At 37.5% G+C, this 18,713-nt stretch overlaps 2 protein-coding genes across 3 annotated transcripts in view; both read right to left on the bottom strand.

Annotated features, from left to right (window-relative positions):
- Nucleotides 1-8,640, bottom strand: part of lypd6 (LY6/PLAUR domain containing 6) — a 43,948-nt gene extending 35,308 nt beyond the window's left edge. Inside the window, exon 1 of the mRNA XM_065251492.1 lies at nucleotides 8,504-8,640. Within this exon, the coding sequence (XP_065107564.1) occupies nucleotides 8,504-8,536 (33 nt within the window). The 5' untranslated portion in view covers nucleotides 8,537-8,640. The remainder of the gene's footprint in view (nucleotides 1-8,503) is intronic.
- On the bottom strand, nucleotides 1,979-8,640 carry lypd6b (LY6/PLAUR domain containing 6B). 2 transcript variants are annotated; one of them, XM_065293289.2, is made up of 6 exons: nucleotides 8,504-8,640; nucleotides 5,796-5,953; nucleotides 5,409-5,533; nucleotides 4,670-4,768; nucleotides 4,316-4,446; nucleotides 1,979-4,060 (listed from the first exon to the last, which is right to left on the bottom strand). In XM_065293289.2, the coding sequence occupies exons 3-6, from the start codon at nucleotides 5,509-5,511 to the stop codon at nucleotides 3,890-3,892; spliced, it is 504 nt and encodes a 167-aa protein (XP_065149361.2). In that variant the 5' UTR covers nucleotides 5,512-5,533; nucleotides 5,796-5,953; nucleotides 8,504-8,640; the 3' UTR covers nucleotides 1,979-3,889. The 2 variants fall into 2 exon arrangements, with proteins under 2 accessions (XP_065149361.2, XP_065149362.2); XM_065293290.2 differs by lacking the exon at nucleotides 5,796-5,953.
- Nucleotides 8,641-18,713: the final 10,073 nt, after the last annotated feature.

Below are 18,713 nucleotides of genomic sequence, written 5' to 3'. Positions count from 1 at the left end.
AGATTGGAATTTCTTATTGATTTGAGCAAATTGCAAATGCTTTGGCACATGTGTGCAAACAATAAGTACAATCGTCTGCAGTTTGCCCAACAACTAATTGCATATGGCTTGTTGATCAAAACTGATGAGTCAATTCTCACTTAAACTGTCAAACTCTTCACAACTTCTCAATCATTTGTCATCGTGTACGCCATCACATTCAAAACGATCCATTCACTTATCAAAAACTACTAAACATGCATGTACATTCCATAAATATCTGACATTGATATTGTTTGTAATGTCTGCTTCATTGGAGATTTTTTCCCTGGTGCATGGCAATGGAAAACATAAGATGTGATGTGGATGAAAATCTTCGGCCTGACCAACAAGAGCGACAGGATGTCCAACAAGAGCGACAGGATGTCCAACAAGAATAATTAGTTTATCATTGAGGTTATTTTGTAGTTATTTTCTATTATATTTTTTTTGTAACATAGGAAATATGAAATGTACAGCAATTGGACAAGCAAGATTTCAGTTTAAATGTAATACACATACAAAAATAAATGAAGTGAATAAATAGAAATGTTCATTTATTTTTTTCTATGTACTGTTGACTCTTCTCAATTATTACGATTTTTTTTATGAAACCTTATTTTCTATGATGGACTTTCATGGTGAAAAAACAACTTAACATTTTGACCAGTGTTGCTCACACGATGACAAAAATACTTTATATTTTGGTGCCCTTGGCCAAATTACTGACAAGATAACTAGGTTTTGAAGCATGAATTAAATGTTTTGGGTGTGTAACTTCATTTTGCAGACATGCAATTAAGTTCTGAAGTTCCAGCAAACAGTTGTGATATTTGCACTCACAGTTTAGAGAATAATAAGACTGTTGCGAAAAATGTGCCAAAGCAATTGAGAAAAACTGTAAATGTAATACACATACAAAAATAAATGAAGTGAATAAATAGAAATGTTCATTTACTTTTTTCTATGTACTGTTGACTCTTCTCAATTATTACGATTTTTTTATGAAACCTTATTTTCTATGGTGGACTTTCATGGTGAAAAAACAACTAAACATTTTGACCAGTGTTGCTCACACGATGACAAAAATACTTTATATTTTGGTGCCCTTGGCCAAATTACTGACAAGATAACTAGGTTTTGAAGCATGAATTAAATGTTTTGGGTGTGTAACTTCATTTTGCAGACATGCAATTAAGTTCTGAAGTTCCAGCAAACAGTTGTGATATTTGCACTCACAGTTTAGAGAATAATAAGACTGTTGCGAAAAATGTGCCAAAGCAATTGAGAAAAACTGTAATTATAAAATATTTAGTTTATTTCCAAAATGTATTCACTTTGGTCTCAAACTTTTGGATCCAGCTGTATGTTATTTTACTGTATAATATTTTACTTTATCATGATGTCTTTCGAATGGCTGACTTGCCTGCAGTTTAATCCATTTGTAATGGTCAGAAAAATAAGCTTTGTTCTGCTTTGTAGAGGCAGAGTGGTTTCTGAATACTAGGATGCAGGAGTTGTATGAGGGCTGCCACATTGATACTGTTTTCCTCAATGGGAGATAAATGACTCTCCAAAGGCTGGAAGTGACAGACTCCAACTCCACGCCTAATAAAACGAGAACAAAGAGAGACAGCAGCCAGTGCAAACAGCACACACGGCGAGACAGTGAGCAGAGCAGGACACACACAAACAGACCGTTATGTTGTAAAGATTTGTTATAATCAGTTCTCCCTATGGCAACCTAAACAATAATCTAAGAAAACACACACAATATACAGTAACATGTGTTTGAATGAAGATTTCCTATGGTTTTTATACTAAGATAGTATGTGAGAACCCAGCTTAAGTCAATTTTTTGTGATTTACTGTTTTCTACATAAATTCATCCATATAATGTAAAGAACATTCTGTGAAAATATAAGCATGATATCTTTAATATTTACTGAGTAAGGGCAAAGATTGATCTCAATGTTTAATGCTATTACTACATTGATGCTCTTAATTTCAAAATTAGATTAAGAAACTTTAGTCTGGATTTTTCAGACTTGATCACATTCTTCTTTTTTTTTAAGAATATTTCCTAAGACAGGAAAAAAACACAAAAGGTAATCAATAAATAAATAACAATATTGCCGTATTGATATAATGTACAATATATGTCTAAAGTGTATGTTTTTTAACATGAGCAGTTTTAGGTTCAAAAAGCCTGCATAACCAAAATTGCAAACACATATACAGTAAGTAAATGTAACTTATAGGGGTGGTTCCCAGACCCGGTTTAGATTTTAAAAGGTTAAAAAGTTGTTTAAATTAACCTTACAAAAACGTGTGTGAATCTTGAAACAAAACAATGGTACTGATATATTTTAAAATATGTGCAAACTTTTTTAAGTTAAGACAAAAATCTCAAAAAAGCATTTTAGTCTAGGACCATCTTAAGCCCTGTCCGGGAAACCGCCCCAAATGGTGCATTAAATTGCATTTCGACATCTATTGCCCGCTTCCTCTGCACCTTACCCTCACACAAACCTGTTAAACCTGTGATTCGATTTAAAGCAATACACAGAGCACAAATTTTGTCTTCCTAGGCGAAGAAGCTAAAGAAACACATACCCAAGACAAAAATATTGAAGTAATATGTCATGTTCAGTCTGGAATTCCCTCATTATTCCAGACAGCAATAATATAAATGGTCCATGGCTTTGTGTCCCACACCGTGATCCTCTTGGGAATCTGTTCATTGTGCTCTGGGCTCTGGGGGTGGAGTTGCTCTTTTGTACTGATCATGGTTCAGCTCCTTTCTCTTAATTCAAACCCAGACTGTCTCATATAAAAACACAAAACTGTTTTCAGATCAGCAAGGAGAGAAGTTTTTAAAAAGCTTTATGTTATGTGCAGAGAGCCCCGCTGGTCACACACGAAAAGCACAGCGGTATGTTATAGATTAAAGAGATGAGGAATCATTTACAATTTCTGACAAGCCTCAGAGCTACAACCCAGTGAAGGTAAACAAGACTATTTGTCATATCAACTCACATCAATCCAGCATGCGAAGGGGTAAACCTGACTGTCAAGTTTATCTAAGCAACAAACAAATCTGCAGTTTAAGTTTTTTTTTATTATTAATAACGTTTATAGGCATTCTTTTATAGGCATATTTAAATTATATTTCATTTTGTTCTTGAATTCAGATGTTCAATTTGTATTTTATTATTTCTTTGGGAAAATAAAATGCCAAGGAATAAACTCAGTGGCTATAGGCAAACAACAATGGCCTATATCATAAATACTTAATTCATTCATTAGTGCTTATCTGTGATTTTATCCTGGCCCATGCTTTTAAAGAAGTGATATATCTCTGCGATCAACATCTCTTTAAGTCTTTCCACATTGTTTAGAAGGAACAATACGTTCCTCATCCTCTTTTTGCTGTGCTTGGGTTGTTTGACAGAATCTGGGATCAGAGCCATTGAGCGAGTCCGTCCTCCATGCATAGAGACTCTCATTGCTCAGTTACTGCCTAAGTTTGGTCAATACAAATCCAGTGAGGCATCACTATTAACATCCACTGGCTTTTCTGCTTAACACTACGTCTGTTTTCCTGTCCTGTCAAGAGCATCATTAGTAAGCACAAGCTGCACTTGAAATGCATTAACAGATCTTGTTCATTCGGATCTGACCGGACAATGCAGGATGCAGCTCTCCTAACCGAGCCCACATCACATTTTTTCATTTCCTTTGGATGCTGAACAACTGTTGGGTATGATGTCATAAAAACATTCATCAGTCAGCACCAGTGTGGATGCTGTCTCCGTGGTGATGAGTCATTCATTTGTAGTGCTATTAACCAGGTTGTTTTGATTAAGGATCACAATGGTAATAGTCCAGTCAAAGCTGTGATGAGAAGGAAAACAGAATTCCAAGTCCTGAAAGTTGATGCTGCTGAGCTGTGGGTTCGTCTCTGAGCAAACACTGCATTAGTGTGATTGGTAGGCAACTCTACGTTACAAACCATTCCTTCACAGCAAGACACACACTCCTGCAAGACAGAAACAATACAAATGCAAAAAATTACAGTGTGAAGATACATTTTACAGTAGTTTGAATATGGAAACTTTGTAAATGATGGTTCTTAATTCTGCTTTCCATTTAAATGTATTACATTAAATTGTACTACTGCTGGAGCCTCATAAAGCATTAATGTACATGTTTTGCAAAAATGTATCTCAGGTGGTAAAATCGTGGTGTGCACTGAGCTTAGGAGTGTAGTAGTGTTGTAAATGTAAATACTCACCATGTGATGTGGATTTTTATGATGTTTACAGCCTGATGATCGGCATTCTTCATGTACTGCACATCTTTTGGTGACAGACTTTGTTTTCCCATAGTGGTTAAAGTGATGTATTGTCATACAATACTGGGTATCTACAGATTCCAACGAACAGAATATTAGGATATACACCAGAATATTGAGTTAGTAATATAAAGCAGCTAAACTGTTCATTTTCATCTGCTATTTTATAAAAAGCTTCCATTTGAATCTGGAATATCACGTGATCTATTATAGCAAGAAAAAAAAATTCTAGTAACACATTGCTGCTATTTTCTTATGATATGTTTTGTGTTAGTTATAAAGATACACACTTACTCTGAGGGCACCACACATCCTCTGCCCAGCGATTACAGCTGTAGTTGTCTGTGGCTTGTTTACATGTGAAGCACTTGAAACTATTGGGGTAAGGGGTTCCTGTGCACACATAAACACTTTTTATACATTTCTGCTTTATAGATCATTGGCTAATATACAGTACTGTGCAAATGTCCCACCATCACCAGCTTTGTTGTTTTAGCAAGGTTTTAATGTCCAATCATATTTATTTTCACTCTTTTTTAAGATACAAACAGAAAATACAGGAAATATGTACACAAAATGAAAAACAAAACAATTTTCAGAACTAAAGTTTTTCTTCAGGCATCAGTCAGTATTTAGTGTGACCTCTCTTGGCACGAAACACATCTTGAGCCTTTTTGAGGAGACTGAAGTCCTGAAGTCATTTGATTAGAATTAGAAATTAGAATTTAATTTCATTTAGGTTTAAGAGATCCTGCAGCTGCGTGCTGTTGCTCAAGTGGAAGGGGAGTTTACCCTAAATACTTGACACTTCAGCTTATACTTTTATACTGTTTTTAATACTACATACATGCATTTCCTGTATTGTCTGGTTGCATTCTATTAAAGAGACTGAGATATAATTATATATGATCACTATAACATTGCAAAAACAACAAATCTAATGGTAGCATGGTGGCCTAAGACTTTTGCACAGTACTGTATATTAAAATAAAATACGAATTCATAATTTTTTTGAATGAATAACAAAACTTACCTTCTACAGCAGGCATGAGATTGTAAAAGTCAATGTTGTCACTTGTCACCTTATCAACTAGAAGCTGGATAAGAACAGTGACTAAGGCCAGATATGTTGCCATTTTAAAGGACTGATAGCAACACCTACAAATAAACAGTAAGAGATAAGATAAAGGTAAGACTTCCTGTAATTGTTCAATGACATGGCGTCTCCTAATTCAGCAATTGTTACCTGGCAAAATACAATAACACCACAAGCTATGCATTTTAATAAGAAAGACTGGATTAAATGTATTAAATATTTATTTACTTTAAAGAGCACCTATTGTCCGATTCACATTTTTACATTTCCTTTGGTGTGTAAGTGTGTATTAGTACATGTTAACAATAAGCAAAAGGTACAAACCTCAAAGTGAACGATGATATGAGTTATCGTCTCCAATGTAAACCTCTTTTATCGGACTACAACAAACACACGGATTGTAGGCAACAGTTTACTTCCTGGGATTGGTGATGTAGAGAAGACTAACATTATCATAATTCCTCCCGCTTCGGACTTACAGCCTGTAAGTTAAAGGCAGGATAGGCAGGAATTATCTAAAAAAACTTTTTTTACAAATTTGTTTATACTGTCTATATATACCAATACATAAGTAAAATGTAAGTACTCTGAAAAAGAGAGTATAAAAATCAAGTGTCTGTAAACCTCTCGCCACTGTTTTAAACACAGCTAATTTTTTACATTCACCCCACTCCTTCCCTTCTGGGTTTCTTCTAAAGACATGCCCCCAAAACACATGAACGCGCGACGCTGACCGGCTCTGCTGGGAGCGCGGTGCATGTAGTAACATCATGTCACAATCACATGTAATAATACACCTAACTTTTTCACTATGAATATAAACAAATAGGATGGCTTTTAGTACTCACTATTAAGCCAGTGTTTTGCATGGAAGAGTTTCCGTGATGAAAGCATTGTTGACTCTGATGAGGACTACACTCCGGAGACAATACCGCTACCGCATCGTCGACTCGAGGAAAAGCCACGCGATATTTACTCTCGTTTGATTGCTTCGTTTATTCCTTGTTTGCCTTCCCTTACTGGATATGCAGGTACTGTGCATTCTGAATGCACTTTCTCTGCCATACTTTTGCTCTTCCTAGAGTGCCTCGTGCACGTTCAAATCAATCGGGTGTGCGCATGTGTGGGCAGATTCCATAGCAACAGGGGTGGTGCCATGGTCGTGAGAGAGAGTGATAGTCGCGCAAGCCAATCATTTGTTTCGTCCTGAATGAAAAAATGAGCTGTGTTTAAAACAGTCGTGATAGGTCTAAAGACACTCGAGTTTTATACTCTCTTTTTCAGAGTACTTACATTTTAATTATGTATTGGTATATAAAGACAGTTTAAACTAATTTGTAAAAAAGTTTTTTTGATAATTCCTGCCTATCCTGCCTTTAACTCCTTTTAGCAACCAAATCTTTCAAATATGCAAGGAGCATCACGTTTCTGGCTGATGTCAGAGGTATTCAGGCCAATCACAACATACAGATTAACTGGCCAATCAGGGACACAGAGCTTTTCAAATCCGTACGTTTCAGGAAGAGAGTGAAATCTGAAGCTACAAAAATGTACGGTATGTGGAAAATAATGTGTTTTTCACCATAAACCACGCGAACACATTGTATAATACAAAATACACAAAATAAGGTTGTTTTTAGCAATGAAATAGGTGCTCTTTAATGCAAAAAGTAACTAGTATGTATTTTTCTATACATTTTTAAGTATTAGCAAAGTATCAGTAATATAGTAGTACAGGTCTTATAACTGATGGCTATAGACTGAATCAACATGCTTTGCTGACGTCCATGCAATATACATAGTTGAAATGTCTTGCACTAAAAACCCTCTCTCACCTGCCTCTGGCATTTTAGGGAGCAGTAATGCATGGTGACCTCAGAGGTTAATTATTCTCAAAGCACTTTTTCATGTTTTGTTTCAATCAATGTTCTGTTTCAGTCAATGTTTATTTATTGTACTGTGCAGTATTGACAATCATTTTTCTTTTTTGCATTTTTGAATTAGATGCATTTTGGGTTCAAGCTTTTAGAAAATAACGTATTTTCTCTACAAACAAACACATCTGAAAAAGGTGAAACGTGCAAAATGGAACAGAAAGATTTTCCTTAAGGAACATTCAAATATGTTAACATATGCAACTTTCAATCTGGTCAAATGATTTAAAAGAAGATAAGAAGAATGGATCTAACAGTTCTCTACAGGATATAAATACACCATCTCAGATCAGAGCATGTGGTTTTGAGCAAACAGATGAATGTCATTAATCTTGTGGCAGTGACACACTGTGTCTGAGGGTCTCTAGAGATCACACATATATAATGACTGACACCACAACAGCAATGAGCTACACTGACCCGAAGGTTAGAACACACACAGCCTCCTGTAGTTTGAAGTCTTTTCAGCTCCTAACACAAGTGCTCTCAGGTCATATACCAGCTCACGGACATGTAGGGACTTAAAGCAGTTCATTAAGAGTGAAGAGCGTAAAATTGGTATGGTTATATCCATTACCACATACAGTTTGTTTCAGAGATTTGTAGTCTTCAAAATTTTGACCAGTTTGACATTTAAATGCATGCGTTGAATATTGGGTTTTAGTGAAATAAATTCAGTGTAAATGAGCTACAGAGAGCCCAGTTGACGTCTGACTGGTTAAAGAACCAGAAGAGAGGCCTTTCCATTGCTTCAGTGAGCTGTGAAGCAACATAGATGACCTACACTTCTGAAAGATTCATTTCTTATCAAACACATTTGTAAGATCCTAACCCCTTAGATGTTTTTCCTGTTATAGTGCATGCTGCCTGTTAATACTTCTTTAACATTTGTTGAAAAGAGGCCTGTAAGTATAATAAAGAAAAATACCTGCCTAAACATATAAAAATACAATAAAATTGTATTAATACAAAAATGAAAAAAAAAAAAAACGAATGTACCTACAAAATAATATTCAGACAGAAGATGGTAAACACACATTCATGTTTCACAATCTGTATAAATTTAAAATTCAGAATATTAAGAAAACAAAGACTTACCTTCTGTCTGTGAAATATGAAGCATTTACACATTTACAGATAGATAACCTGCGTCAATGTGCAAAGATAACCATGTTCTCACTGAGACTTTTAAAGAAAAAGGACACAAAAAGCTTAGCAGACATTTTCCAGTGCAGTTCTCTCGTACAACAACAGCACAGAAATCACCGACCCCAACCTCCAGAAAACCCCCGCTTTTGATTGGACAGCAGGTGCAGTTTGGGGGTGGAGCCTCTAGCCATTGTGTGAAGTCAACAGTGTGGTGTCAAGCCAGTCTAGCCCAAGTAATTACCATTTACACAAACACACTCAGTCCCGCCCCCTTAAACACACCCCATCTCCATAACCTTTGCGAAGCCAAGAGCCCCAACAAAACAAATTACATGTAGCTCCTGTATATATCAACATGAGAAAATTAAATATAGATTTTTTTATCTGGCAGCAGAGATCTATACAATAAATCTACTAAAGGGAGATCCGCTTGATTGTCAGGGACTGCAGAGTCATCTGATTTGTTACTGTAAAGTCTCCAATTCCTGCAACCTCTTCTGAAAGACATTTCAGATGATCTTCAATGTTTTGCAAATTGACAAAATTATATTTTAAACATTAATAAGTTTACTTAACAAATTAGCAGCAGAATGACCCTGACCTGTGGCACACAGAATGGTTTACATAAAAGCAAATTCTAGATAAGAACCCATGTAACAAACAAATAAAGCAACCAAATACATCTGCACAGTATGCTTGCTACCCCAAACAAAACAATGGCCTATATTTGTAGCAAACTTTTAAATCGCACTCTTAAAAATAAAGGTATAATACACCCCCCACCCCTGTGCCAAACCGATATTTGTTGACTTGAAATGACATCCCAATACAAAATGTCTGGGCCAATACCGATATGTAACTACTTAGGATGACAAACTTCATTTCTGTGGATCTAAAATAAAATACAATTCTTTGCAACACCCACCAATACAGCCCCCCATGCCAATACCGGTATTTGTTTATTTGAAATGACATCTCAATACACAATTCCTGTACTGTTACCAATATTTGATTACTTGGGATGACATCTTGATACAAAATTCCTGTGTTATGAAATTCTAGAAAGTACAGAACGTGCAATGCAATTTTAAATTCAACATAAGCCCACACCATGAGTTGTGATGTTTTATCCACCCCTTTTGTTTGCCAGTATATAATCTGCCCTAATAATAAAATTACAGAAAAAAAAATTTTTGTATCACAAAAAATGTCTGTAATTTATTGTGCCCGTTATTTTACAGTATTTTTCCTGTATCCCAGTTGCTGGAATTTTACTGTTTTTTAAGGAGATTTTTACAGTGTTAATGTAAAATTACAGAAAAATGTATTTTTGTATCACGGAAAATTTCTGTAATTTATTGTGCTTGTTATTTTACAGTATTTTTCCGGCACTCCAGCAGCCGTAATTTTACTGTTTTTTTATTGATTTTTTTACAGTGTAGGTGCTTTTTAAACAATTGGCCAATATCCAGTAGTGGGAAAATATGCTTTTATCTGCCGATACCAATTATTGGCCAATATATTGGTGCATCTCTGAAATACAATTTTGTTATCCATCAGACTGATAGAAATCTTGTATTGATGTTTGATTGAAAGCATTTTGAGGCATAAGACCACTTTAAATTGATGTGGATTTGACCTTCTAGTAGACAGTTTTGCTAGAGATAACTAACTTTACAAGATAATAGTTTTAATAGAAATATCAGATCAGATCAGTAAAGCTGCTTATTTTAGATGTATTTTAATTTAAAACCATCTGCCACTTTTAAATATAATCCAGACAGCTGACATGTGTATCAGAAAGGACTCCCAGTTTATTTTTTTCTGCCTTTTTATGCTGCTACATAATATTGAGGATTTCTGTTCCAGAAAAGATCATGTGAGAAGACTTGCAATGAAATATGATAAAACAATTCTCATATGATATCAGTCTGCCCCTCAAAGCTGTCACCGTAAATATACAGCTGTGAAATCTTCAAGTCTTGTGTAAATACCACACCGTTGTAAGTTTTAGTGGATCCTTTGAGGTTTATACAAGCCTGATGTGCCGACAGGCTTAGAATTGAATTACAAGAATGTTCCCAGAGCAAGCAGAGCACTTAAAATCCCTTAAATTAATGGTGGCTCATCCTTTAATGCACACTCGCATAAAAATCAGTCGTGATGCTGTCAAATAAATTCCTGAACTTTTTATGGCTGCTTTAATCCTCTACAGGATGGTTTGGTGTTTCTCATTCATGTCTGGAGCGTTTTTAGCGTGCTGGTAAGTCTCCTGATCCAATTAAATCCATACTGTATGATATCATGAATATATAATTGCACAGTTAAGTTTTGTGCTTAAGTCGATCCATTCTGGCAAATGTGAAGTCTGAGCAAAGGTTCTTAAAAAATATGTTAGTGAAGAATGCAAACTTTCCACCCCACTTACATCTTGCCTGAAGGGAAAATAAGATTTCAAAACAAAGAGGCTTTAAAGGACTTAAGCGAAAGTCAGAGGGACAAATTGTTATGAATTTAGGATCTTAGTCTGCTAACTTGTAAAACCGCTTTGGATTTTTATGAGTTATCCCATAAAATATAAAGTATAAAGTGTTGAATTGGAAGAATCATGTTAATACAATGTTAACAATTAATACACTTCTACAAAGTAAAGGGGATACAATTCTTCATTATAAATGATATATAAGAACAAAAAATAATTTCACTGTGCCAACAGCGTGATTTTTTTACCTTCTTTATAGTGACATGATTCATAGTTTATAGCCAAAGGGACACTTGCAGTATTGCACAAAGTTTTGTAAACATTAATAACAAACCCACATTAGAACAATATGACTTTGTAATATCTTGTAATTCATTTGCAGAAAGAGTCAGCATTTGGCAGATTTACTGCTTTGTTTTAAAACTCCCAGTCTTTTGGATGAGAAAGCAAAACACATGGCATGTACCTCTGTATGTGTTTATATACACACCCTTCACAAGAGCTTTACTGATGCCCTCAGGTTCATGAGCTATCCAATGTATTTATTTCAATTTATTTTATTTATTGAGGTTACACTACAAAAATGGATTTGTGGAGATTTGCTGTAGGGTTAAAAAGAAGCCAAAAGTGCATGATGTCAGATGAATGTTGATTTACAAACCATTATAAAATAATAATATTTCTTTCTTAAAATGTAACATTGTAACCATTGTGTTGAATGGCATATAGCTTAACGATAATCCACCTCTCCAGAATCCCATTCTAAGTGTACATTAAGTATCACTTTGTCATAACATGAAAAGGACAAAAGAAAACATTCCCACACTTCACTTGGAAGCACCTGCATGGCTTCTACCCAGATCCTGTCAACTCAAGTAAAAAATACTTACACCCACATGTTATGTACTACTGTTGAAATATTTCAGTATGGACAAAAATTTGCTCCAAAGACACAAACACTCAGGTTTCAGGACAGCAATTGCACAGACCTTCATGATGCACAGTTATATATTCATAACATTTCCGTTAAACCACACTTGGAAAATGTGTATGTTTGCCCAAGCTTGTAATTTACAAAGTAACATTGATCCTACACAGCAACAACATTTAAAACATTTACTGTAAATGTTCCAGCTACCTGAGGTTTCCTATAAAGCCCAGCATGCCCCTTTTCTCTTTTCCTTTAACAGCTGATTAAAAAGAAAAAGCAAATAAAACCTACCCACAATGCTTACTGAGCAAGCATTGTCATTACAGGAATTCCACACAATCTGAACACATTTATATTGTCTTTGTCTTAGATAAGTCACTTACTGGTGAGGTATGAGAGTCTACCTTCACAGGAAGTGTGGCGTCATAAAAACACCAGGTCAGGAATATAAACTCGAGGGGGCTTTTTGTGATGCTTTTATGGCTCTTGGTGATTGGTCCTTTCTTGCTTGCTTATCAATGCTGACCAAGTCAGTACACAGACATGTAGGTTGTAAAATACAAAGACCCTAAGGACAATACACCAGCACTGCAAAACAAGTACAGGCACTACAGTGCACTTACAGCACAACAAGATTTCATTTTTGCCATTTATTGTTGTTTTTGATGATGGTGGTGATACACACTCTATGTGTTGCAAAGATTTTGTATTCAACAAAATTTATTTTTTGTTCAAGTTTTATGTTTTGTTCAACAGTTACCATCTGCAATTAGCATTGTTAAAGAATAAAATTCATACCATAAATCCATTAACATTTACTCGCATAATCTTTTCCATTCGCGGATCAACATCAAACTAGCAGTCATTATATAAAAGTGACATTTAAAGATTCCATTATATCCCTCAGGCTACTTTATCTGGATAACGGAGGTGACGTAAAGTAATAAATTAAGAATAATGCAGCGCTGTTATCCGATCAGGTCTAGTCAAGTCTAGTGAGATTTGTGTGGAAAATCCCTGAGGTGTGTATTTATGTGTTTGTGAGGAGGAGGGTCAAATTGAGTTATGATTAAAAAGCAACTTACAGTGGATCATTTCCAGTTTCTGTGGCCACATACTTTAAAGCCTTCGCTACAGAAGAGCTATTAATCATTTCCATTGTTATTGTCCTGGAAAAAAGATACAAGACATGCACAGTATGTGCAATTAAACTTTCAAAATCTTATAGTTGCTGAGATGTAGCTCTAGCAATTTCCACATGTTTCGACTAATCCCTCTACCCTAAATAAATTAGATATTAAATCTGATGTTCAGTTTCTATAAGAGGTAAATTATTAAAACAGACATTTAATCACTCGGGCATGCCAAACTTGAACTTGTTGTAGTTCTTGAGACCAAGACCGGTCTCAAGACCACTTTTTAACAGTATTGGTCTCGTCTTGGATTCGACCACATTTCTCGTCTCGGTCTCAGACAAAGAGGACTCGGAATTTTATTTCAAGACCGGTCAAGACCACAACTGATGACACATCACAAATTTATTTTTTATCATTAATTTTATGCAGGTTTGGCATATCATGTTGGCATTGTTTAAGTTTCTCCCAATGACAATTTTTCTAATTTTATTACTAAAAACACCTGCATTGTGTTAAGTGGATGGCAAGCCATGGAAAGACTGTTCAGATTAAATGGTCAAGTTGATTTCAGCTCTTTAGTGTTTGTTCACTTTTATTTGCTTATAGACAAAGATAAATTCCCACATATCTGCAATGCCTTTGATTATTTGATCAACTTCTCTGATGGCATACACACACACACACACACACACACACACACACACACACACACACACACACACACACACACACACACACGCACACGCACACGCACACGCACACACACGCGCGCGCACGCACACACACACACACACACACACACACACACACACAGAGACAAGAAGTGCCTAATCATATGGATATTCCACATTTTATCATAAGTGTTTTAATGCAGTTACCCTGGTAAAATTACTTGTGTCTCAAATTTCTCACAAAAGTTTTTTCTCATGTATTGATTACTTTTCTGGTATGTGACACCTAAAAGCAGCTTAGGAAGCTTTTAGGCAACTTAGAAAACCATGCTAGCTGACCCATCTAACTATCATTAACATGCTTTCAAATCATCTGAACTGAGAAGTCATTTGTCCTGAAGCCCAATTCGCCAATTTAAAATGTGCATTAAAAATATGTACTCTTGCATTTTAGCTTTTCTCTATTTATTGGTTCTTAAGGCCAATTTTAAAGCATCACTGTAAACTCCTCTTTCTTGCAATGAGATGTTACAGTGTGCACTTTTGAGAGACTGGGTAGGCACTTCAGTATGCATTTCAAATATTGTATAATGAAAAAGTAGACCATCTGGGTACTTTGGGTATTTTAATTTTAATGCACTATGAAATTGACACACTAAATCTAATTCTGAGTGCTGTTTAGGACAAGTACTTTGCAAATTAGGAGGCAACATTGGTTTTCATTTCTATAGATTATAGTGCAGTGAAAACCATTTTATCTCATGTTTACAAGACTATAACAAATAGATAATGCAGCTTTTAACAAAATATGCATTATGACATAAAAGTAGCCCTTCCCAGGGTTCATACCTTATGTTGAGAAACTAACCCTTTAGTGTCAGCCTCTCTCATTACATGGGGGTGAGAGACCAGGGTCTGTTTAATTGGCCAACTGATTACAGCACATACACTCCTTTGCTCCCTCATTCTCCTGAAGACTCTCTGAAGCCTTCCTGTTCGCTGGCCTATGGGTTCAGGGGGATCAGAGCCCCAGAACAACGACTTCCTTTGTGTGCTTCACTGGGCTGGTAAATGGAGATGAGTTTGTCCATTTGCCTCTGAGGCCACAGTGAGGGCTAGATGAGACCCTAAGAGAAAAGGGAGATCAGGTATCACTACCGGCAGGTGAAGCATATGGCTCTGTGTTGACATCTGAGTAGAATAGACCATGAACCAAAAACAAAAATCCAGAATTTGTCGAATTTATGATTTATGTTCGTCATGATTTATGAATTTAAATCCGATTATGATCCTATACCGACAATTATGTTTACAGTTAATAACGCTACAGTGCTTAAGTAGGCTGAAAAATCTGCATTAATATCATATTTAGTATTTTATGCACTGTTTCTGTACTTAAAGGGATAGTTCGGCCAAAAATTATATTAAACCCATGATTTACTCACCCCGAAGCCGTCCGAGATGCATATGTCCATAATTTTTCAGACGATGACATTTTCAGTTATTTTAGAAAATGTTTTAGATCTTTCAGTTAATCAAATGTGAAGTTACGGGGTCCACGACCTTCAAGTCCAAAAAGTGTGCATCCATCCTTCACAAAATAAATCCAAACGGCTCCACGAAGATAAACAACGTCCTTCTGAGGGTAATCCGCGCAGTTTCGTTGTAGAAATATCCACATTTAAAACTTTATAAACGAAAATAACTCGCATCTGGTAGTGCCGCCATCTTAGTCGCATCCGCATTCAGAATGAGAGCTTACGCAGCGTATGGAGGTTACTCTGAAGGTCGTGGACCACGTAACTTCACATTTAATTAACTGAAAGATCTAAAACATTTTCTAAAATGAGAACTAATTGTATGAAGTGCTGCAAACGAAGTGCTCTCCCACTATATAATATAGTTCTCATTGTTTATGTCTTAGTAAAATATTAAATCAGTGTTTCTAAGCTGTTTTTCTCAAAGTGCATTTACTGTAAAGCTTATATGCAACAATGCCAAACTGATAGAGTACTGTAAAAAATGTAATTCACATCAACACAAGTTTTTGTTTTACTTAAACTTACATGTAACAAATTAGGTTTTAACATTTTAACTTGTTTATAAGTTATGTCAACTATATATTAGTCAAAAACTTAAAATAACAAGTTCAATTAATTTGGCTCACACTCATCCCAGGAACTTTGTTAAAGTTTAACTGGATGTTGATGTTAAAGTTCTGCATCTGTGTGTGGGAATAAAAAAATGAAATAATTTAGATTTTCCCCATGATATTATTAATCTTAAACTAAGAATGGGTGCAAGGCCAATGTAAGGTGCACTTAAACGATTGTATCTCAAATGCAGATAACATTGCTCCCAGCTATTGATTCTCCCTTAAATTACAGTATGTGATACTCCTTCACAACAACAGCTAGCCATTTATTTTTGCTATAGCGTTTTTTTTTTGCCTTTTCTCTTGCCATACTTCCTTCATGTTACACCCCAGTTACCCTAGGTTAAAGAGGCGCAAACATAAGCTGTAAATTTTTATGAGTATTGAATGCATCCCAACAAATCAAACTTAGAGGTCCACAGTGTTTTGATGTGATCACCGATTTGCATGTAACCATATTTTACAGCATACTGTCTGTTTACAAAGTCAATAATTATTTGTTTCTTCCCCAATACAAGAACTAATACACGCAACAATGAAAGCAACAAACTAAGTTTTTACCCAAAGTACTCAAGGGTAACAACATACTTGTATGTTGCCAGTTATTGGATAGTTAACAGTTAATGTAAGTTATTGGCTGAGAGGCAAAGTATTTTGGGCAAATAAGAACTGCAGAGAGATAAATCAAAACAGAGAATCAGACAGGCCCTAAAGGGTGTAACATTTAACCTAAAACAATTGCCTCTGTCATGGCTCACAGAACGAGGACTCAATTGCAGGTGCAGAAAATAATATTTATTTAAGGCAAAAGAGAGTCACACAGTAGGTCCAAAAGAGGACAGTCAGCAGCCTGGTAATAATTCCAGTGGTCTAAGGAAGCAGAGTTCTAGTTGGCAGCAAACGTCATGAGAACCGCGCACCAAGGGGTGCGATGCTGCAGCTGTCCGAATCGGGCAGAAATAATCCAACAGGTGAGATTCAAGCGGCTGGCGAAGATTGCGGACTGAGAAGTGAAGTGCACAAATAGTGAGAGAACTCCTGGAGCCTGGACGAGACAAAACACGGTGAGTGATCAAAGTGCAATAACAGTCCTAACACAGAAACTTGGTCGTGAACTTGGTCTTTCAAATACTAAAGCTATGGAGATCAGCGAATTGAGCGTTAAGCTACAACAACGGACTGACAACAAGGAGTGAGAGTGAGAGACTTAAATAGAGAGAAGGATTAGAGTAAGGGCTGACAGGTGTGGAGCTAACAGGATAATGAATGAGAGAGGAGGCGGGCGCGCACTGACAGCTGCGCGCGTGGAGAGCTGTCAAAACAAAACCCACGTGCAGACAACAAGAAAACACACAAACATGAAACGTCAGACAGAGGACATGACAGGACCCCCCCCCCCCCCACGGACGCCACCGGGCGTCCTCGGGGAGGGCTCACCTCGTCGCCGGTGGAAGTCCACGATCAGAGCCCGATCCAGAATATCACGAGACGGCACCCAACACCTCTCCTCTGCGCCATAGCCCTGCCAGTCCACAAGATATTGAAAACCCCTGCCACGACGGCGGACGTCTAATAATCTCCTGACAGTGTAAGCAGGAGAACCATCCACAAGACGAGGGGGAGGTGGGGCGGGGAGATTCGTGGCAGGATTAAGCTGGGAAGAAAACACAGGTTTAACCTTGGACACATGGAAAACCGGATGAACTCGAGCAAGAGTAGGGGGGAGCTTAAGCCGCACAGCCACCGGGTTGACTATCTTGGTGATACGGTATGGACCAATGAATCTGGGTGCCAGCTTACGAGAAGGAACCCGGAGAGGCAGATCCTTGGTGGAAAGCCATACCCGTTGTCCACACACATAGATAGGCGGAGCGGTCCGGCGGCGATCGGCTGCTTTCTTGGTCTTCGCAGAGGAGCGGACCATGACGTCCCTAGCTCTTCTCCAGGTGCGGCGGCAGCGCTGGATAAAAGCGAGAGCAGAGGGAACAGCGGCATCGAGTTCTTGTGAGGGAAATAAGGGAGGTGAATAACCAAGAGAGCATTGGAAAGGAGATAAACCTGACGCTGACGCAGGATGGGAATTATGCGCGTATTCAATCCACGGGAGCTGGTGGCTCCAGGAGCTCGGGTTTTTAGATGTCAGACAGCGGAGCATTCTTTCGAGATCCTGATTAGCCCGCTCGCATTGCCCGTTGGTCTGAGGGTGAAAACCAGAGGACAAACTCGCGGTGGCGCCGAGTTGTCTACAAAACTCTTTCCAAAACCGAGAGGAAAACTGGGGACCCCTATCAGAAACTACGTCAGTCGGCAACCCATGGAGCCGAAAAACGTGGTTAACCAGTAATTGAGCTGTCTCTCGGGCAGAGGGAAGTTTGGGGAGGGGAATAAAATGAACCGTCTTAGAAAATCGGTCCACCACCGTTAAGATTACGGTGTAGCCGTCAGAGGGGGGAAGCCCAGTGACAAAATCAAGGGCGATGTGTGACCAGGGTCGTGACGGAATGGGCAGAGGGCGAAGCAGACCAGCCGGTGGACGGTGGGCGGGCTTACACTGAGCACAAGTGGTGCAGGCTAAAATAAACTGTCTGACATCGGTGGCGAGAGAGGGCCACCAAAAGCGCTGACGGATGGCAGCCAGCGTTCCCCGAACTCCAGGATGGGCGATAAACTTGGACGAATGACCCCACTGAAGGACATCAGAGCGCAACATATTCTAAGTTTTTATGATCCGTCCAGACCAAGAAGGGCTGCGCTGACCCCTCCAACCAATGACGCCACTCCCCC

The sequence above is a fragment of the Paramisgurnus dabryanus genome, chromosome 15 (genome assembly GCF_030506205.2).
Source record: "Paramisgurnus dabryanus chromosome 15, PD_genome_1.1, whole genome shotgun sequence".
Lineage (NCBI taxonomy): Eukaryota > Metazoa > Chordata > Actinopteri > Cypriniformes > Cobitidae > Paramisgurnus > Paramisgurnus dabryanus.
The sequence above is the reverse complement of the archived record's forward strand: the minus strand, read 5'-3'. Positions and strand labels throughout refer to the sequence as shown.